Source organism: Psittacula echo, assembly GCF_963264785.1.
Source record: "Psittacula echo genome assembly, chromosome: 1".
Lineage (NCBI taxonomy): Eukaryota > Metazoa > Chordata > Aves > Psittaciformes > Psittacidae > Psittacula > Psittacula echo.
Window position 1 is genome coordinate 157,757,495 of NC_137735.1, and position 23,692 is coordinate 157,781,186.

Genomic DNA, 23,692 nt, shown 5'->3' on the forward strand with positions numbered 1-23,692 from the left:
AAGTCTACCACCTTTAAGGATTAATATCCTTTCCCCAAACTACCATAGTTAATATTACCTGCTAGATTAGGCTACAAATTTTAGATATTTGGTTACTCTTGAATTTGAGAAAATAGCTTTATATAAGATTGCAGAAAAATATCATCCCACTTGTATAAAGTACTTAAGCAAGTAAGTAAGTACTTTTTACTACAAGTTCTACAAATCATTGCCTAAAAATCTGGTTTAAAACTGGCTTTTTTATATGTCAAAGTTGTCATTCAGGGCCAAATGATCTTGAACAATTTATGTGCAAAATTCTTTAAATACTTAATCTTTCAGCTTTAGCATTTGTTCAGAACAAAAAGAAATGTCTTTAGTTTATTGTGAACTTAGTGAAGCACATACGAGCACTATTCTTATTTTAAATGTATTTCAAATTGCAGCCTTCAGTGACAACTAATTCTTAAACACATCAAAATGGAATACACATTGTCACAAAATCTCCTTGTCACAAAACGTGACAAAAATGAAAACTGACAGATTAATAAATTGTCATAGAACTGGAGTAATTAAACAAATGCACTTGCTGGTTAAATGTTAGTCATGTATGCACAAAACACATTTCAGAGCACCACTGACATCTGTGATCCCTGCTGAGAAAAGACAAACATCAGAAAATTTCTCTGTGATTAATCATACGCTCAGAAGTAACCTAAGATTTAGATACTTCAATTTACTCTATCTTCTCTATTGACAGCATGTTACCACTCCTGCTCTTATTCCTCCTCATTTTCTACTAGCCATTGCTCCAGTCAGTTCTCCACTGTGAGCCTGCGTCTCCTTTTTGTGGCTAACAACTATAGCTGTTCCCAGCAGGGAATGCATATTTTGTTTCCCATCTGGCACGTCTCATGATGATTCACAGGAAGAAGCTCTCCTTGCAACAACTCTTGAGTGGGATAATGCTGTGAACTGCTGAAGAGTAGTGTCATGCAAACAGTCACACTACTTCTTCTTCTACAGTATTTAGAAAATACTGTAAGTTACCACAGTTATGTTCCTAGAAATACCACACTCTGTAAACTTCAACTGAGCTACAAATTCCCTAATGTATTTTATCTGTTGTAGCTTTTCATCACACAAAGTGTGGAACAATAATGCTCCTCAGCTACCTCACTTCATGGAACTTCTAATATTTCTCCACTACAAGGTAATTAATGCCTCTGAAAGGCTTCTCCCTTCAAGTCCAGGAATTTGTAAGCCAAAGTCTACCTTTTCTGAAACAGGTGATGAAACAAAGTGCATGGGTTTGGTTTTGTTTGGTTGGTTGTTTTTTTTAATTTCTCAGTGTTTAACAGTAACCATGGAGAAAATATAATATTAGAGTGCCAAGAGGCTGCTGAATGCAGGAAAATAGGTGTAGGAAGACATATATTGTCCCAAAGCATATACCATTGTTTGTATCCAACTACCTCCATTGTCATACTTGTCCCAGAACTTGTGTCTTGTCAGAAGAGTTCACACCTTGGGCTGCTCTACCTCATGCCTTCTCTGACTGAGTCTTATACTCAATAAGCTAGAGTGAGATTTAGTGCCAGCATACACTGGGTTAGAAAATGCACATATGAAGTAACAATAGTTCCCTAAATCCAGGGATGTTTGCTTTATGAAACTTACTTTGGTCTGGTTGAATTAAAAGGATAGCAGTGTAATGAAATTCGCATTTTGAATGAGCAACCTCACTGAACTTCAAAAAAGTTAGATCCCACTTTGGAGTTGGTTCCTCTTTGAACTGGTGTTGGACCCCATAACCTCCTGAGAACCCTTCCAACCTAACTTACTGTATAATTTGATTAATAACTTTGCCCTCTAAGAAGACAGTTTCTCCTTCTCCATGATGGGATTCTTGGCAAACATCTATCAACAATATGGATTGTGAGTCCTCCATGCTTCAATCATGACATTATGCAGTTGCCCATTCATAGACCAGTTTCCTTGAGTTAGACAGCATCACCTTGGATGACCTCCTGCCCACAGGTTTTTGCACAGGTACATGGAAACAACTTTGAATTTACTACAGATAGTAAACTGTTCTTTTGAAAAACCTACTTGTGAGTCTTAGCCTTTTAGAAAAATTAACAGTTTGTGGCTGACAGACTTAATCTTCTACAAATCAAACCACAACCTGGATCTGTCTTAGAAACAGCTTCCTAATTCAGGCCTTCCCTCCACCATACTAAAAAAAATCTATGTTCTTGCCAACTACTAGATACAATAATTTCTTTTATGTTTTGTTTTTCTTTTTATGACCTAAACTGTATGCAAGCAGATATGATTTATGTAGATTTTTCGAGAGTTGTAGTTTGACCGCCTATGGAACAGCTACAGAATTAACACGCTGGAGCCAGGAGTGGCAAGAAAAATCCCACTATTCTGAATCTGCTTACTCTAAAGCTTAAGGCCCTCCCATCAGTTAAAGTTAATGTAAAATTAAGTGTTTCCAGTGGAGCTGTAATGTAAGTTTGGCATTGCTACCACAGAATACACCACACTGCATTCAGTAAACATGCAATTAGGTTACATCACTCTTGTCTAGTTCATCAGAGCATTCCAAGATAATCACACAGGAAAAGACCTTCCCACTCTATTTGCTATTTTCGTGGAATTCATGCAAGAGTCCAAAGCTACAAAGCAGCTAGATACGTTTATAATTTCTCAAACGAGTAAGTTATTCTCTGTAGAATTTGAAAGGATTTTCGCCTCCTTTGCTGTAACAAGTGAAAAGCATGTGTACCCTTGTCTCAGCTCTCAAGAATTTCTGTATCAGGCACATGCAGCCTTTCAAGACTCGTTATAAAGGAATCTAAATTGGCATTTACACAGAAGCTTACACATGAGAATATTAGCAACCTAAAGTAAAAAGTGGAGAAAAAAAGGAATGTTTTGCAACTCTTTAAAACTAAGATATCTCAGTCTTTCTTCTCAAAGGAGGATGAGGAAAGAGGAAGTTGTAATGTATTTTTCATCAGTTTTTTAACATGATTTTTGTAAGATCTCTCACTGGGGAGAATATTCACATGTAACACAAGACCAAGGTTTAAATCTCGCACTACAGGATTTGCTAAGAGGTCATGAATACAGATCACACTTGGGAAAGTTGGCAGGCTTTAGGGCCACTTTCACTTTCCCCATGGCATAATGAATATTGCCTGATAGTACACAAAGTTGAATAGTAGCTGCAGGGAAGTCTGAGAAGCCAAGTGATTAACATGCTCATCTGGGACACGTGAGACAGACTGGAAACCCTGTTTTTCCAAATCGGAGTTTGAACTAAGACATTTTCTGTCTTTGAAGAATGTCTCAAACACTAGAGTAAATGATTTCTATGGTAAACCTGTATTTATATATCTATATACTCCCTTAAACAGCATGGGCACAAGAATCACAGCAATCATCCCTAGAACTTTTTTTCAGCCTAGTGTCCAAGCAGTTCAATCTATCTCACCTGTACGCTGCCTGTGCAACTGTCCGGGTGCCTCCAGCTACCCACCTCGACCTCAACTTCAAGCAATGTCAGAAATGAAAGTTACCTAAGCTTTATGTACTTAAAGGAAGATCTTGTGCCTAAGAAGGTACTCGGAAGATGCTATTAGTGTGCAAGTAGGGATTACAGTAAGAACCACCAATGTTTAGCTATGTAACTTGTTCATAGTCATAAGTAAGTAATTTTTATGGACAAGAACCCTCTACCTTCAGAGCCCAAAGGACTGCTACAACCACAAGACTTAAAGCACTGCACCAATTAGTGGATATTCCTTTCATTATCATGTACTAAATAAAAACCCTACATTTCAACTTTTGAAAGTCTAAAGAATGGTGGGGAGGAAGAAAAGAAATAGTGCTATAAGCAAGAATAGAATATAAAGTTGCACATGATAAAATCTTACTAAAAATCAGAAGAAAGTAAGTAATTCATAATGTTGCATAAATATGTACAAACTGAGTAGCATTCACAATTTATTTTTTTATAGAACCATGTTTAACGATGACCAGATTTGGCTTTGTTCTCTTGCCCCTTGCCCTAAAATGCACTTCAAACCATTTTAAAAATCAACAGGCTCATGGCACAGTAATTCTATGGGCAAATGAAGCAGCTATTTTATGATCAATCACAGTTTACAAAGCACTATAAGTGACTCCTTTATTAAAGATAAAAGCAGCCCACATACAATACTATTTGTTTACTGTAGTCCCAAGAAAGGTCCAGAGTACAGTTTCACAGTCACATACAAATAATAAGATCTGCAACTATGACCCACATTGCAAATCCTACAAGGAGATTTTGACACTTGACACCAGCCCAAGCTTTGATATAAAAGCAATGACTTTGGCTAGGCTTTACTCTAAAATATACCATAATGGGATAAAGGATGATTTTATATGGTTTGAGAGAAGCCAGTAACTGTTTTCTCTATCTGTAGTATGCATTTCACTGCTCTCTGTTCCTACAGATACAGAAATAGAAACGTGGTATTTTCCATGTAAGACTGATGTAATTAGGTGTGATCTCTATGCAGGAATAATATTTTTTCCACAGATTTTTTTCATTTAAAAATGAAGTAAATGGCTTCTAATTCTAAGAAAAAAATATTATAGGAAAAATAGTTTTTATAGCCAGCTCCACTGTAGATATTAGTGAAACCAATTTATTCTACAAATACAACAAACTCGACGTAAGAAATGACAGTGCTACTAAATTCAGGAAAGGCTATACAATTTGGCCTTTGCATTTATGTTTTGATCTCCTACACTAGACAATGTGGTGTTTTCCAGTAAGCTAATACCTGACACGAGCTGCAAAGACTAGTGGCACATGGTAATTTGATCCACTACCTGCTACTTCCAGCCTCCAGGCTGGAAATTCATGCAGAAAACACATTCCAGCTTCCAGTCCAGCAAAGAGTGCTAAATTATCCATAAGACTGAGTCCTCTCATTCCTCATTCCACTAACAGAAAAGGGGATGAACAACTGTCCCCTGATCCTTTGAGGGTCATGTTATCAATTCACCTTGATTTGATCTTTTTTAGACACAAGCTGAGAATAAGATTCAAGAGGATTCTGTACTTAAGAGATGTCATGAGCTGAAGTAGAAAAAGTACTTTTTGTGGAAGTAGAGGTTTGAAAGCTAAATACAAATGCTGTTGTCTGGCAATATGTGTTTCACATAAAAGATGCTGAAAGTACATTTTGAGTTCCTTTTTAGATTTTCCCAGAAGACTGAGAGAATTGTTACTTTCCGAGGAATATTTTGAATTATCTGATAAACTATTTCAGCACTGGGAGATAGGAATTTTTGGAAACTAAAGACTTTGTGTGAAAATCTCCTGAGCTGAAAGAAACTGTACAGGACAGAATCTGAAGAGGAAATGAGCCTAGAGGACAGACAATAGTTTGAAGCGTCTTTGCTATTGTTTGTTTACTGTGTTTTCTTTCTCCTGTCTTTTTAAGGTGATTTGAAAAGGGGAAGTGCAATATAAACTGAAAATTCAAGTTTTCCTACCTTTGGCTCAAAAGATGGCCAAAAAAACCAAGAGAGAGAAAAGATGCATGTCTCCTATAATGCAAGATTTTTTTCCTTTTTTAACAACTATAAGGTGGCAGACAAGGCTAATGAGGCTTCAGAATGAGCCATCCAATACTATTACAGGAAAAGACAGCAAAGGAAAAATAAAAAGTAGTGTAACAACAGTATTTTCCATGAGGTGTCAGCAGAAGTATCTGAACGCATTGCTAAAGCCTCGTGAGCACTTTTTCAGGCTGTAAGTAGTCACAGAGGAACAAATGTCACATGTGCAATGTAAATAACCTTTCATAGTTCATCTTTTAGATCCTCAGTACTCCAACTGGCTTTACTGCTCACTTTCTCCTTCCCTCTCCAACCTTCACATGCACTACTGGAATTCTGCGCTGCTCTTGTCTCTTTGCCTCCCTCCCCTAGACAGCCCTTTACAAAATGTAACTGATGTTCAGTTTGCTAGCTTTAGTTACCAGTCCCCTGTAACCTGGAAAAAAGCTCTCATGTCCCACATGTCCTTCATATTGAATAGTCACATAATTAAAGAGTATTCAAATTTATCCAATGTCTCCTAGGACAACTGGGTATTTAATGGCGAACTCTCATTTCATGAGAATGAAATAGGATAAGCAATGCATGTATCACAGAGTAAGCATGTATTGCATGGACAGTCAGAATAACCAAGAATAAGCTGCTCTTCGTGAACAAGGTTGACAGATTTACGAACCACAACATGATACTGACTTAGTAACGCACTTTTGTATTTTCACTACATGATTTTTATATTTATTGTCCAGTAAGATGCATGATACTCTAAACCTTAAATATATATATAAATGTGGCTAGATTCTATATGAGAAAATAACAGGATTAGAAAGGGTTAAATAAATAACTTCAGTCTTGATAAATAGCATGAGCATTTGTGTGCTTTCTGGTTATCCCCTAAAGACTGTTGAACATACATTTTCAAGATACTCATTATGCTTGAAAACAAATTAAAAAAGCATGAAGTCTACTACATGGAAGGGATTACAATTACAGTACAACCTGGAAAATGAGCTCGTATGAGATTTTTCCATAGCTGTATTTCAACTAGCTAACATTTCACAGGGACAAAACCATATTTTAATACAAGGCAAATAGACTCATAAGCTTCCAATTTCAGGTTTCATTTCAAGTTTGACTGCATTCCTGGATGAGAGCAATCAGAAGTTAGCAAATGGGTATCACAAAAAAAGGGAAAAAGGAAAAAAAAAAAAGGCAAATTCAGCATCTTCTATGGGTCAAACCTCACCTTACAATAACAAAGGTCAGTTGTCTCCCATTTCTTAAGTCTCACACTTGAATTTATTTTGATGGCAGTTACTGTAATATATGGCTGACTGTGGAGGACTATTGGTTAAGTTCTTAAATATCAGCTCTGCATCTTGATCAGCTGGAATGCAGAGCTACCAGTAGGAATGCAGAGATTGCACAGGTAGCTCCCAGTTCATTTTCTTCTGAAGTCTAATATACAACATTAACGGCAAATTTTATATTCTTGATGAAAATGTGAAGCAGAAATGTCAAGCAACATGGATCAATAAATTGATCAGTCCTGCATGTGAACAGATCTCCATAGCAAACAGTAGCTCCTCAGAACAGAATAAAAGTTTATATTACATAGTTACTTGAAAAAATGCAGTTATTTCCTTCTTAAATGTGCACACGAATGGCAGCATCATCTATTTTCCTCTGAGTATTTTTCTCTATGTGAGAAAATATTTATTTCATAGGCAAGTCCTTCTAAAATAGAGCCACTTCAGTTGCAAACTAAGAAAACCCTAAGAACGCCAACAGAAATATGTCAACTTACTCACCTGCATTGGAGCCTGTCAAGTTGTAACGTGCGTTCAGCTTTTTAATGATATTTTCATGGATCTGATACCAGTCACTCTCTGTGTTGCACCTAGAAAAATGATAACTTTCTTAACTCTGAAATAGGAACACAAGTTTTTCAAACCAGCTTCACCACCTATCTCTAAACAAAGCCTCTTTTGGTCATAAAACTGGTAACACAATAGGAGCTAATAAAGCCCCATGAAGCTGCCTGCCTCAATAGAAACAGAGTGCTCTTACCATTTGACAAAGGCACCCTAAAAATATCCGCTTCATGTCGTAAAGGGTGAGAGAAAGATTTGAGCAATTATGCTCAGGAAATCAGCCATGACCAAGTTCATCATCTGTATAGATCTAACCTTCATCTCTAAACCATACAGAAATCTATCCTGTGACACTCAGGAGGAGACACAGGACTCAGAGCTGGTCTTAGCAGACAGAAAAATCTGTGCTATACACTTCAAAGTTACTTAAAACAGGATGTGATCTTCAGGAGATAGTCAATGAAAGAGCAAATGGCATTTCAGTATACATGTAGAAAACAATTGCTTTTCCATAAGGAAAAGCTGGCCATGTTCTAATGATCATTTTTCATGGGTTAGACTAGAGTTAGTCTTGGCATCAAGTCTGGTTTTGAGCGACATTTCTTCCTTCACTGTTTTTGCCAGTTTAAAACAAACAGGCAAGATTAGAAAAAAAAAAAAAAAAAAAAAAGAAAATAGACTATCATAGGCAGAAAAATTTATTTGTTAACCAATAGCAAACACTTATTTGACTTTAATGTCCTGGGAGTCTATAAAAGAGCCAGCCCACATATCCATTGTCACACTAAATTACTTTTCTGCAGCTCTTGATTCCAGTAGCTCTAATTCAGCACAGAGGCATACAGAGGAGAGGAGAAAGGCTACCTGAAAGACTTCTGTGCCTTCAAGGTTTGAGTGCTAAACCTGGAAGGGGCAGAACTTCCCTCATGTGCATGACAATATGTGCCCCAGTTTTGTGTGCTTAGAATAGACCTTTCCACAAAACCATTCTTACTATAATGTCCAAAATCAGCAGGAAATTACAGGCACTGTGTTGCTACAACTAGACAAATTGAACTTTTTTCCAATTACTATCAGCTATTCATTTTAAAATCTATTTTTGATTTTTCACTCTCCAGCACTCATTGCCTTTGTTATTATACACCTTTGTTATTCCCATGATATAATTGCTTCTCTTCACAAAAAGACACTCTGCCTACTTTCTTGTGTAGTTATAAAGTACCTCCACTGGCTGCCTAGGCAGCACGAGGAATTTTAAGAAGTCCTAAAAGCACTTCTTGTTGCTATAAGAAGAGAGCTCCAGAAACTCTTAGGGATGTGAAAAATGCTGAAACATACACAGGGATCTGAAAAGGATGTGTTTATAAAGTGGGATAATATTAAAGATAAAGGTTACATCTGTAGAACTAACCAAAATTTCCAAACTGTGGCCAAAAGAAAAAAAAAAATATAAATTAGCTACTATACTTTAAGACAAGGAGCTACGGCTATTTATTTGCACCGCATTTAACACCATTACTTCTGATGCAAACTGGCTTTAAGTTACTTACAAAAATAAAGAAAAAAGCATTCCTTACATGTATACTTTTAAGATGAGGTCATCCTTTGAATCTCCTGCCAGCAAATCTGCAATACTGAGGACTGCACAGCCAAAGGGCCGCCTATATTGTACGTTGCAGGCATTTTTCTTTTCTCCAGCTCCCATTCGTCCTGCCAAACAAAATACATATTTGATGCATAGAGCATGGAACTGTCTCTCTTAAAAACACCTAAAGGACACAGACAGCAATCCAGCTCATTACGGTGAAAGGCCTGAGTAGATGATGTCAAGTATACTCACTGCAAAGCTGGTCTGTCTTTACACTATGTTAGGATAGCAACTGGTGCAAGAAGTCCACTAAATATGTGGTGATCTTGAAAGGTCTCAGACCAGAGGTACTGCTCACCCTCTCATAATCTCCACTCAACAAACACATTTCTGATGGCCAGTGACAGCACGCTCATGACATTACCAAATCTAATTTAGAGTTCAGACGTGACGGAGTGTTCAACATTTGCTGTCCAATAAGAATTATTTTACTGTGTTAGCTGCTACCCATGATTTACATGAGAGGTGTTGTGATGGAGCCATTACAATTTAATAATCAAATGTTGCTTCCAAAGTGGCAACTGGCTAGCAAGGGGATAATCGACCAGCTGCAGAAAAATGAAGCAGAGATGGAACATAGGGAGGAAAGATGACAAAGGGTAGAAGAGCAATTTACGATAAGGAAAGAAAGAAGGCAGCCAAGGAAAAGAGATTTGAAACAAAATATTTTTCCTAGCCTTTTCTATTTGATTCAAATATAATGGATCAATCTTCTCTCTGTGTTCCTGGCATTTGAAACTGCTCTCTTTCTAAGCATTTTATTCGATTGTGCACAGGCAGCTATGTATCTTTCCCACCAAGTCTTAATTTCTGACAAGCCTCTGATTGCAGTCGCTGCAGGGCAATGCCTCCTCCAAATATTCCTCTGCATCCTAGCAGCTAGAAGAGTAATTGTTAATTTTCACACCATGCCGCATACAAATCTTATTTTAACTTCTTAATATTTCAGTGGTTCATTTATAAACTTGACTGACAATATATATGAAAACTACACAATAGGAAAAATTCCAGACCTTATTCTTCTTTAGAGCATTTATCCTTACCAAATATACTTACATCAGAGTTTATTATACCTTTTCCCAATCCTTGCCAATAAAACCAAAACACAGTATTTTGATATTCTGATGAAACACTAAAACAGCATGAAAATGCAAGGAAAAATTATTCCTCAAAGCCATAGTGTTTACTTTGTGACAAGTTGTTTCTGAACTCAGCACAAATTAAAGCAACTATATTTCATTTTTATATCTTTTAAAAAGGAAGAAGTTATACTTAATACTGCACTGATGCAACTAGAGACAGTTTCAAAGAAAAGAGTGTAGCTAAGAGGTCAGAAGCAGACACTAAGATTATTGTTTCACATCAGTACAGCCCAGAGGATAGCTTCTTAAAATAAACACCTAATACAAAAGTACACTTCTCTTTTGCTTTGTTGTAGAAGACTGGATATCTGTCTGTAGCATCAGGGATTAAAATTTTTGAGACTTTCTCTCTCCTGATTTTTAAAGAGGTCAAGTAGAAGACAAAATTAATCTGAACAATTTCAGATATGCATCAGACGTTAGGTACTAATTAGGTACATTCAATTTCCAGGCAAGTTTTTCTGTGAATGAAGGATGCTTGAAATTACTCTCTTTGGAAAGAGAATGGCCTCCCCAGTGACAACTCCATCATCTTAAGACAGTTCATATTTGACACTTTTATTTTGTTATGTGACAGTATCGAAATATCCTGCATCTAACCTCAGTTATCATTACACTTGGAAAATAGCACAAAAAAAAATGCTGAGTAATCAAAAACCAGGCATTCTTTTTTCCACAAAAAATTTATTTAAAGGCCTTACTAATCTAACAAATCCCAGAGATGATCCCACACAGTTTTTCTTTATTTATTGTCATGACTAAAAAATTTAAGATTTCTACTTACAATTATACCTACCTATTCGGATAATGTGCACAGTGATATAGATGTCCTTCCTGAGTTCACTGCTACCCAAATCCTGCGCAAGATCAGAACCTCATTATTTCTGACTCACAATTAAAATGTGACATTTAAAGAGATCTTTACACACTGCTTTTTCTGCCAGTAAAAGTTATAAACGAACAGCAAGTTCATTTATACAGCATTAAGAAGTCATCCCTTTAACACTTTAAATTGGCGGTCATGCACACAAACCAACTGTCTTAAAATATCATGGGCTAGAATATGCTGTAACGCAGCAAAACCAGTGGGAGGATACAGAAGACTTGCTGCATATCTTGAACAGCGGCAATACATTTATACAATTCCAAGTAAGATTCAGTAAAGAAAGTAAGAATGTGAGAGTGGTGCACATTCTAAAAAAAGTGTAAAAAAAGCACATGGAGGAAAACTAACTGGTCCTTCTTACAGGAAGGCCTGGTACTACACCACATGGAAGTTTAGATGAGTGTCCACCTATTGCCAGAAAACATTCAAGTTGAGAGTTCAGCAATATATTTCAACCAGCGCTTACAGATGATGTTCATAACACTGTACAAGCTCAGGGAGCAGTTCTGAGTCAACCACAGAATAACAATTTAATTCAACTTCTATTTTCAATACGACAAAGACTGAGGATAGGAAGAACTTACCACAAAGAGAGAACAGTGCCTTTCAGGCTTTTCTGGACATTTTGGCAACCCATTTCTATTCAGTCTTAAAAAAAACCTTTCACTGTAAGAAAACAAACATGACAGATATGTTGAACAACACTTCTGCAAAGTACATCTCATTTGGATCTTACTTCCAGATGCAACCTTCCTCAAGATATAAAAGAATGAAACATTTCCTTTTTTAAAATTTTCAGCCTTATCAACAAGAAAAAGGGAGAGACCAGTGAAGGGTGGTGATTTACTTAATCACCTAACAAAATGGCTAAAAACTTAACATAAAATAGAAGACTGATTGTCATTTGGAAGAATGATACTGTATAATCTAGTACATAGAGAAACCCAAGCAATAAAATCCATTTATCCTAGAACTGAAATTAGTTGTGTAGTATGCTTGTATTCAACCAACATTCTTTTTCATAGATGGGAAGATAATCCAAAGAGACATTTTTCCTACTTAATCCCATCAAAATATACCACCAGAGCGCACTGACATTAGCAGTCTTGTAAAATTTCTGGAAGCTCCATTAGGGCAAATTTCAGTTTCGGAATTCTGTTTTGCAATCTACTGTGGAGTGTTAAATGAGGTAGGTACTAATACCGCTAGAGAGGAGATACAGAGAATTCTTATTTCAGATTAGAAGAGAGCAAAATACTCCACTGAAAGAGAAAATACTTTTTGAAACATTCCTATTTGATAGTAGGTCCATTATGAATAACCTCTGAGCAAACTTGGCAATACATACATGGGAAGTTTATGACAAAAAAAAAAACAAAACAAACCCAACCCAAACCCAAAAACAAACCAAACTTTCCATGCTTTGGATAATTTTCTCCAAGATACAGCCTCATAGGAAAGGTAACAGCCATATTTCTGCAGCCAAAGATTTGGAAAATGGGAAAAGCAAAGAAGCCAGAAGTGTTATTATATATGGTTCTCTTTACCCCTCCAGTGGCCAGACATTTGAGCCTGCATGCCCTGTGATGTTCAAATGAGAAGCAAAACTTCAAAGTGCAACTAGGTTTTTCTCAGCTGTATCCACCTCTTCTGCTTATCCCAGAGGTTAAACATGGTTTACCACTGTTCTGTATCATCCACAGCTTTTTAAAATGCAGCTGGAAAATCACTAGGAATACATTGGATAAGATCCAAGTCAACAGAGACTAATTAAATCTTCATTACACCAACATTTGCCTTGTAGAAAATCTGCATCGATCATTTATGGAATCGGTCACTCATATCGAAAGGGACCTCAAAAGCCCTCAAAGTTCAACCTCCTGCTCAACGCAGGGTCAGCTATAAGGTCAGATTAGCTTGCTCAGAGCTTTAGCCAGTTGGATCTTGAAAGCCTTCAGTTACAGAGACCACACAGCCACTCTGGGAAAAAAAAAAAAAACATTCTAGTGTCTAACTGCCCTCAGTTTTTAATTTATATCCAGACAGACCTTAGAACCATAGAATAGTTAGGGTTGGAAAGGACCTTAAAATCATCTAGTTCCAACCCCTCTGCCATGGGCAGGGACACCTCACATCTAAACCTTCTCTTATTTCGATTTATATCCGTTATCCCTCATTACCCCACCATGCACTATAGATGTTATTGATCTTGTAGGTACACGAAGGTGACTTAGCCACCCCCAAAACTGCTTCTTCTCCAGCCTGAACAAGCCCCACTCCCTCAGCCTGGCCTCTCAGAGCTCATGCACAGTGTGAGGCCTTCTGCTGCCTCACTTCAGTTCATTAATATCAGTCTTGCACTGGAGAACCTACAACGGGCATGGAGTAACCAATGCCAAGCAGGGGATGACCACTTCCCTTAAACAACTGGCTATGATCTTGTTGACATAGCCCAAGATGCTGTTACCCCCATGAGCATGTTTCTTAAGAGCTATGCCTGAGGAATGCTTAATTTTTTTTTATGTGCCAGCTATCCAGGCTGAAACTGCAAGCACTTATACTTTTTCATTGCAGTTATTTGAAAACATTTGTGCAATCCTCAGCTATGCAGCTTTTTGATCAGACAGCATAAAAGGCAGAACCTAAGAATAGTAGAGTTGAACTCAAATACCTCAAAGTGCATATAATGGTACTTTCTCAGAAACTGTGTTTTATGACACAGCCAACTTCTGCAGCTTAGGTCTCCATGGAAACTTTAAAATTGAGTTTTAAAGACTGTTTATGTGAGTATATTTTTACAGAGAAACAAGCTGGTATTTTGATGTTGATGTAAAAATGGTTTTCAAAATAATTCTTCCCTTTCATTTAGATTTAGCTCATTTGCAATCTTGGAAAATATGGTAAAAATTGCAGAGCTTTTGTTTATAGGTCTCACAAATTTATTGTACATTGAGCAGGAACTAATATTTATATTACCAAAGTAGCTAAAGATTTAGGACTCCATTATTTTGGGAATTGTGCACAACCGAATAAAAAGAACAAAGTATTTGTTCCAGCAGTAACAATATAGCTTCTATGCACTGAAGCCTGCAGTGCACTGGCATGCCAAATAGAAATTTGGCTAATACAAGGTTATTCTGCATTTCACCACCTTATCTTCAGCCTGTAGAACTACTTAAGAGTAATACATGTGTACTCACTACCTTTTTTGTCTTTAAAGCAACCACTAGACCTGTGGGTTCAAAATAAAATGCCATTCAACAAGCAACTGTCTTGCTGTGGATAATGTGCCTTCATAGCTTACCTATGAACTGGCAAATACTGAATTTGACTAGGAGCGTATTATACATTTATTGAAGATTACATTCTGAAGAAATAAAGGCACATCTTTTCAAAGCCTCCTACTCACTATCCATTATGATATGAAATTTTTCAAGCTCTGCTTAAACTCACAGATCATGAGATTATTATTCACAACACAATTAAAAGCCAAGGACTTCTGTCATGCCACAAAGAAATGCACTGATTGCAACAGACATGTCATGGTTATGCAGATCTAATTTCCTCATTTGAATTTGAAATTTTGTTTTACTGAAGCATAGGGCCCAGTGGTGATAAAAACCACAAACTGAAAATAACAAACAGAAAAGGCAAAAATCTTAACCCTTGTTCAGTGCTTCGATTTTCTTTTTCTTGACATGTATCACAGTACCACTGAATGTATCACTGAACATTATCAGGGAGCAAATGCAAGCAGTCAGACTTCTGAGATTATGAGAAAAAAATGGCAATGTTTTATCTAAGTACAGAGAGCACGTGCATTTATACACCATTTCTGTGGATTTCTGTATAGGCAAACAGGTTGGAAAACAGTTGAGGAAAGTAAACAGCTTTCCTAAAACAAAATAGACAGAATTCCCAAGATATGAAATCTTGGCTTCAAATAGCAGGAAAAACTCCAGAGGGTTAAATCTAGCTCTAGTATCTTACTGCACAGCAGTTTTCTCAGCAGTTACACACATGTATATATGGCAAACACACACAGCAATACCCCAAAGCAGAAATAATTTCTTTTGTATTAAGAAGATTTTATTCTAGTTTAGACTGCAATGAATTTTTTTTGAGCACCAATCTTACCACTTAAACATGCTGTACACATTTAAACTCTGCTGTCTTCCCACTGAAAATAAGGAAATAACTAATGCTGGAGAGATTAATTTAAGAAGGTCAACAAGGGATTTTTGTACTGTAACATCTCGTGTATTAGTGAAGCAACAATGTGTTCCAAATCTGCAGGCTTAATGCATGCATTTAAAAGAAATGCAGCCACAGACTGTTCTATTTTCATAAGTGACCCCTATTTCATTAGTATCAGCAAGAAAATGTTACCAGTCACATCTTACCAGTCTAGGACAGATTGCCTGTTCCATGATTTATAAACACACTATCAGAAAAAAAGAACCAGCCAGTTTTATACCACATAGCAAATTCGTGTAGTAAAGCTATGCCATTAAATAGGCATAGTTCTCTGTATAGCTTCATTTTCAGACATCTTTACAAATACTCTCTACTTAAATAGACGTTACAGTGATTTCTAAAGCAAATAGGTGAGATAACAAGAGAATAGTGTCATATAATTCACCAGCTCAAATTTATCACATACCAGAATACCATTAATGGACATTCATTAAGAACTTGAATCTGGTTTGACTTCATTCACAGCTAAAGGCCCTTTGACTTCATAAAACCAAGATCAGATGCAAAATGTTATCCTCATACTCAGTGGTGAAATGCAGAGAAATATGGTACAACATGTCATAAGTTAGTGAAGTAAAGATAATAAAGCCTTGAAAGTATCTTTGTCATCAGAGGATAACTGATAAATGTGCCAACATGCCTTAGTAGTACAAGCTGTTCCACAGTAAGTCAGTACCTGTATTTTATCTCTGCCATGCCCTTACGAAAACCGTATCCAAATTTCTAACTGTAAAATAAGTGCAATGAGCAAAGGGGGAGAGAAAAGGCAAGAGGAGTACTATAAAAATAAGATGTCAGCCAATCAGATCAAAGATCAAAGCATTAACACTAACAAAAAAGAAATCAAGACAATTTTACAATGATGTGGTGATTATCTTCAAGCTGACAACATAAGGGGAGAAGAAGAAAACCATTTTCAAATGCTAGCTTTATGCTGTGAAGCCAAATTCCCCTTTGTTAGCTGTACAGTTAACAAGTTAAAAAGGAAAGGGGAAAGCAGAGAGATGGGAGGGAGGTAAACTAAAACAGATGTATGTAGCTACATCAAGCTCTTGCTCTCATCTTCTATCTATTATTTGACGACAGCCTTAAGGAAATTCATTTTATGACACTCTATTATGTTAGATATTTGCACCTTTATTTTAAGAGAAAGGTGGCATCACACATTTCTTGAAGAGTTAGGAAGCGCTAATCTTACATCATTTTTTGTGAGCCAAGGGAAGACAATACAGCTTTAAAAGACAGAGAGCATACTGGAATCTATCAGCAGGTATGTGCAACTAAAGAAACAACATAAACCAGAAGCTCTCACTAATAGTGAGCTAAGTCTGCCACCACAGATAAACATTTTGCAGCACAGCATTATCAGTGCACAGACCTACAGATCCTTTAAGCTGAATTACAGTCTTGTTATCATAGTCACTGACTGAGGTAACAGCATGGATACAAGCAGATTTGCTGTATCTTTTCCCAAAGATGGAAATTAAACTTGAACAGGAGTTATTGGTAAAAGTGAAGGGAAACAATAGCATTTAAAATTCCCCTCCCTCCAACAGTACCTGGGCTCCTACACATTCATCACCACCTGGGGATTTACAAACTGCAAGGCTATTTTTCTGGGCTGACCCTAACATGTCTTTTGCTGGTAGCCAGTGTGACTGCAATATGTTGTCAGCAAGATGATCTGTAAGCCTACTGGTGGTGAATATATCTCCTCACTACCTAATTCTGTCACAATGGTCCACATATCGCTATTCTAACACTTCATTCTTTTCTGAATGTAACTAATTGCGTAAGCTCCACCAGCTGCAAGACATGTCACCTCTTGCAGTGCTTTCATCACTGGAATAAAACCCAATTATTTCTCCTATTACTTTTCAATATTTACAATACAAACAATAACAAGGTTATTTGTTAATGCAGATGAGACCTGATCAATACCACAGGTTCCTCTTGCTTGGGCTGGTCTGTCTGCTTTAAAAAAGCATCTATCTATACAAGATCAGATCAAAGATCTAAACTAGCTGCCACCCTTACTCCAACCATCACAAGCAGAAGATGCTTGAGAAACAATCTTCAAACAGTAGATAGCTAGGTATGTTTGTTTCACTGAATATGGATACATCATGAAACACAACTGATTTCTAACACAACTGGCAATAACCCGTCTGCACTTGTTGATTTGAGAGCCTATGACAGATATGATTAAAACGAGGCTCCGTCTCCCTGTAAAATACAAACCCAAATCCTTTCAAAAGCGTTTTCTTGCTAGCCTATGCTTGCGCCTTTTTTAAGAAACTTATTCCTACCATATCTACCTCATTTTACTTATCCGCAAACGTAGTTATTTTGCCGCAAAGTCACATGCAGCAGCTCCTGTGCAACTGCTGAATAGGAAAGTCTAGGCAGTCAGGCCAATGCAAATAAACTTGCTAAAATGCCAGCTCCTCAAAAAAATACTTGGAATACTTACCCCAAAGTAAAACGTTATTATCTTTAAATACTAACCATTCTTGAATTGCAAGAGCAATTTATCAAAAATGTTTCATTAATAACAGCAAACTACACAGCATTACACAAACTCAGGTTAAATGACTGAGTTGTAAAAATGTGGTTTAACCCCAGCTGGCAACTGAGCCCAGTGGATGGGTGAGAGAATCAGAAAAGCAAAAGTGAGAAAACTCATTCATTGAGATAAACACAGTTTAACAGGTAAAGTAAAAGCTGTGCACACAAGCAAAGCAAAACAAGGAATTAATTCACTGCTTCCCATCAGCAGGCAGGTGTTCAGCCATCTCCAGGACAGCAGGGCTCCATCACGTGTCCATTACTTGGGGAGAGAAACGCTATCACCTTGAACAGCTCCCTTTCCTTCTTCCCCCAGCTTTATATGCTGAGCATGATGCCATAAGGCACAGAACATCCCTTTGGTCAGTTGAGGTCAGCTGTCCTGGCTGTGTCCCCTCCCAACTTGCACACCCCCAGCCTGCTTGCTGGTGGGCTGGTGTGAGAGGCAGAAAAGGCCTTGACACTGTGAAAGCACTGCTCAGCAGTAATTAAAACATCCCTGTGTTATCAACACTGATTTCAGCACAAATCAAAACCATAGCCCCCTACTAGCAGCTAGGAAGAAAATTAACACTATTCCAGCCAAAACCAGCACAAAAAGGAGCATTAGTAAAGAATCTAGAACCTTTTAAAGCCGGACAAACCCTTTTGGTCATCTGGCATTGAAAAGCAATATCAATCTGTGGAAAAGACATTTACTACTACAGAAACTACCACAAGGCCAAAACATTTGGCAGAGAGATGCAGCCGTGCCAAACATTCTTTTCATGCACATTCTTCCCCCTGCATAAATCATGTCTGCTTATACTATTGCTGTTAACTGCTATGTAAAACTGAGCTACTAAAAATGATTGTGAGGTATAAATAAAATATATTTTTGCTATTGTTATCTGAAAGCTATATAAATAAATAAATATTAATACATACAAAGGAGAGAGTGTACAGATCTCATTGTTCACATTATGCCCCTGTGAAGAGTTTCTAAATCCAGAACAGTTTTCAAGTCAAAATCAGATTCAGGAAAAGAGGAAAAAAACCCAACAAACCAATTCCTCACACCATAAGGTAAGCAGCCTGAATGCTCATGGGGTACCTAAAGAGGCTCCAGTTCCAACATTTGGTTACTGTATGTTGACCACTTTATGGATCAGGCTATTAGTTACAGTGACTGTGTCATTTACTCTACTTTTGGAGCTGGTTTGCTTTGTAAAACAACAAATTACAATGTAATTAATAAGGCACACTGACTGGGCCAGATCTTTAGTGGTCTCCTTTGATGTGGAGGAACGCCCCAGCAGGCAATTTGAGTCAGTATTCTCCAGCAAAAAGTATTACTCACTTGAGGCACATCCTTCACATTTCCAGTCTGACTGGGACAAAGAAACAACTTTTTAGCTAATCTCCTCTGACTACACCTACTCCTGAATTTCTTCTCATCCAGGATCCAAGTAGAGGAAAAGCCCTATGATTTTTACTACTTCACTACTCCTGCCAAGAAAAGGCTGACTGACTATATATGTCCTGACTATATTCCTGCACATAAGAATTTTTTTGCTCACAATGAATTACGGGAAAAAAATTAGACACATTTTCTAAAAGCAGGCTTTTGAAGGTCCTGGAGCTCCAGGCTTCTCTTTTAATCTGCTTTTTATAACCCAGTATTTACCTCCAGTTACAATCACACCAAATACATTCTTGTTCACAAGGGCAATCTGCCATTTGTCTTAAACACAGGCAATAACAAAATAATTAAGCCTGCTTATATATTGAATGTATGTATCGCAATATAAAGGATAATTTTTTTTTTTTGAAATTGGCAAACGCATTCATAAATACATACACCAAATCACCTATCTAAAGAGGTATTTTTATTCCAAATGCTTAAAGGACTGTTAATAGACCAGTGACTGTTCTCTTGCCCAGGTGACCTTTATGTTTCCTTCTAGGTGTTTCAACTCTCCTGCTAAAATCAGGATTATCTCCTCAATGAGCATGAAGTAAATAAAATCAGGCTGCTTTTGGTTTATCTTGTTTCTGAAGACAGGGTAGTAAGTGACTAAACTAGAATGGAGGAGTCTTAAAGGAGTCTGCTAGTCAGGGAAACCAATATGTTTCATCTCTCCTGCATCTATAAGGTATATATATGCATTGGTTTCATATAATTCACTGTAGCACAGTTTTAATACTTTGCAAGAGGAAACACTTTCATGCATGTTGCACAGGAAATTGAAAATAACACTGAGCTACCCTATGCTGTGGTCCCATAAAAGCACAGATTATGCTTTTGTGGAAACACTATAAAGGAAAAATAGCCCTGAGCTAGTTTACTGGTTCCCACAGGTTGCTCTATCAGAAACCCTGCTAGCTCCTTTAGCTCAACTCCATGCCTTCTCAAGATCCCAGACTACTTCAACACAAAAAGCATCCATGGATAACGAGGAGGTATCTGAATAATAATTTCCACAGAACACTATTAATGAAGTAAAGGTTAAATACGTTACAAGATAGTATTTTAAGGGGAAAAGACAGAGTAGCCTATCACCTAATGATACATTAAAAAATATAAGAAGCACCTAGACTGCGTGCAGCATGTGATACAGAACTGTAATGAGCACACTTCTTTGTACTACACTTTGTCTTTACAAAAATTCTGTTGCAGAAAAACTAGTCCAGTCTGATCTCTGCCCCTCTAGTGAGTATTCACTCCTCCACAGAAATTCTATGCTATTGGGATCAGGTAACCTAGCCTGAGATATAGGTAAAATATCCTTAAACAACTAGAAAAAAGGACACAATTACTTGCCAGCAATGATATTAATTCTCATAGATAACCCTCTCTTTAAGCAGGGTTATTTATTAATAAAACCTCTGAATTCCATGACATTCAGAAACACAAAACTAAAACATCAAACAATCAGATACTGTACATACAGAAGCAGAAAATTTGAGTATTAACTAATGTGCATGAGTGTATGCACATATATAAAAACTCTTTCTCCTTCTCTCTCCAGCTTTTGCATTTGAAATAGATTGCACCATCTACAATTATTCCCAAATCTGGTTTTAAAGTGCCCCTACCTGGAGTACTGAGTACCATTATGGGCTGCTCAGTATGAGAGAGACATGGACATACTAGAGAGAAACCAAGAAGGGCCAGGAAGATGATTAATGGACTGGAGGGAAAGGCTGAGAGAGCTGGGACCATTATCCTGGAGAAGGCTTAGAGGGGATCTTATTAATATATATATAAATTGCTGAAGGGAGGGAGCAGAAAGGACAGAAGCAGACTCTGTTCAGTGATGCACAGTGATAAGACAAGAGGCAGTGGGCACAAACTGAAACACAGGAGGTTCCCTCTGAGCATCAGGAAACAATTTCTTCACTGAAGGTGTCTGAGAACTGGCACACGTTGTCCAGGGAGGTTGTGGAGTCTGCATCCTTGGAGATATTTAAAAGCCCTCTGGACATTATTGTAACAACTCTAGGGGTCTTAGATCAGATGACTTCTGGAGTTTGCTTTAAACATCAACTGTGATTTTCTCATTGCATGAAAGTACCACATAAAGGCAGCACAGGTAATCAAGCTGGGTCATTTGGGTCTTCATAGAAACTAATTTAATTTTGGGTTTAGTTTTTTGTTCTTTACACATTTATCTCCATCTTCCACATCTGTAAGTTAGTAACTGTCAAGCTTCAACACTTTAACAGTTGTCTTTACTTGCCCTGAAGTTCCAAATGCCTGTAATTAATAAACTGTCCCTCACAACATGTGACATATTCTTAATTAGCCAGAGGATGATTAGTCATACAGGATTCTTCTCCCATACTTTTTCAATAACTTCCATAGCCTTGCACTGAGTACACACCCTACAGCTTCACAAATATATTCTCCACCTCCTTTGTAGTCTAGTGTTCAACACTGTTTAGAAGTAACAAAGAATTTACCTATTCAAGTCTCCTGCATTTAGAGTGCTGATGTCTGGAGCACTGATCCTAAGTGAATTAGATATTGAAACTCAAGTGCAACCCACTTGAAAGCTTAAAGTAATATTGAACCTTTGAGCTCTTGCTCAAGAGAGGCCACAGGGATATCTTTGAAGACAGACATCTTGGGTTCTCAGTAGTAAACCTTCTGGGAAACGGAAATGTACTATCTGCTTGACTCAAGAGGTATCCAAGCCCTTCCCTGGTGTTGTTTTGACTATTAAAAATTAACAGTAGTCAGTTGTGTAAACTGTAGTTACAGAGATGATTAAAAGTTGGATTCATTGAGCTGTACTAGAACAGCAGATCTCAGGTTTGAAGATGCTGATGGACTTCGCAAAAAATGCCTTTAAACACTCTCTTACTGTACCAGAATCCTTTAAGATTTTCATAGAATAAGGTGGAAAGGGAGTGTTCTTTTTCTTAAGGGGAGAAAAACTGATATTATGGGGGGGTCGTAGTGTTTTTTGGGGGTTTTGTGGGGGTTTTTTTTATTTTGGTTTGTTTGCTTTGTAGGTTTTTTTTTTAAGAAAAAAAGAAAAAATTAGAACACAAAGTATAAAACATTTTGATCAATAAAATGTGGATTTCAGATTTGGGCAGGTGATTTAATTGATTTAAAGTAATAGGACAACAGAAAGAAGAAAAGCATAAAAAGATTGATGATGTGTATGAATGTCACTACAAAGGTGAAGTTGAGAGTAAATCAAAGGAAAGGTAATCTTAGTCTTTGACATGGTCTGGAGTTTACACAATCTTTAAGCATATAATCAAAAACAGAAAATGCAGTTTGCTTCTGTTGGCCTTGGATAAACAGTCTGTTCCTCTTTGTGCTGCTTAAGAATCTGTACTCATTTGAAGGCAATATGATAGTTACAAACAAGGTTGTTCAAGGTGATAGGAAAAGGATTAGCACGCCAACTTATCTCTGCTCCTCACATAAGATGGGGCCAGAGGCATCAATCATTTCTTATAATACATTCATATCATATTGACACAGACACAAAGCGTGTATCAATAACAGAAAATCCTACTGCACCCCATCTTTCTGAAGCACCGCCTTGAAATTGTCCTATTAATAGCATTGCTATTTGAAAAAAATTAAAGCATGAAGAAAATAGTGTAAAGAGGCACTGCTACACAGGAACTGTGTGTCACTTCGCAGGTTAAAGAAAAAATTTCTACAGCAGTATGCTGACATATCTCAGAGAACAAACTACAAGAAATGTGAAGGTCAGCAAAGCAACTGGGACTCTGGGCAGGATATGATGCACCACTCTTATGCATGCCCATCAGTGCCAAGAACAGGGTCTGCAGACTGAACTGAAGAAATGCAGGCAGCAGGCTTATTGCCATCCATGGCCCTTTTCATAGTACGCTGCCCAGTGTTGCTGGTACTTTAAAAAAAAAACAACAGGTAAGATCTCTGCATAGCAATATGCTACAGATATAAACAGTCTTGCTGTATCTACACTGGAAAGGTAGGCACTTCAGAGGATATTGGGATATTAGATTTTTCGAACAGGGTCACCTGGTAAATATTTTATTTGGGGTTTTGTTTTCTTGTTTTGTTTTTTATAAAAGCAGAATATTCTTGTGGCAAGAAATAAAGTTGCCAGAGTCTCAGTGAATAATGCACACTGCCTGGAAAACAGCTAAGATGTTTCTTTGTCCCTTGTAACTCGTTAAACTGATTCTATTAAAAGCTGATAAGTGGGATCTTTCC

At 37.3% G+C, this 23,692-nt stretch overlaps 1 protein-coding gene across 2 annotated transcripts in view; it reads right to left on the reverse strand.

The window, feature by feature from the left end:
• The window catches only part of DOCK4 (dedicator of cytokinesis 4), a gene marked incomplete at both ends in the record, with an annotated part of 246,537 nt that overhangs the window by 113,241 nt on the left and 109,604 nt on the right, over positions 1-23,692 (reverse strand). For both annotated transcript variants that reach the window (XM_080615548.1, XM_080615549.1), the window contains 4 exons: positions 7,419-7,507; positions 9,059-9,191; positions 11,068-11,128; positions 11,742-11,823. In XM_080615548.1, coding sequence (XP_080471674.1) covers positions 7,419-7,507; positions 9,059-9,191; positions 11,068-11,128; positions 11,742-11,823 — 365 coding nt within the window. The remainder of the gene's footprint in view (positions 1-7,418; positions 7,508-9,058; positions 9,192-11,067; positions 11,129-11,741; positions 11,824-23,692) is intronic.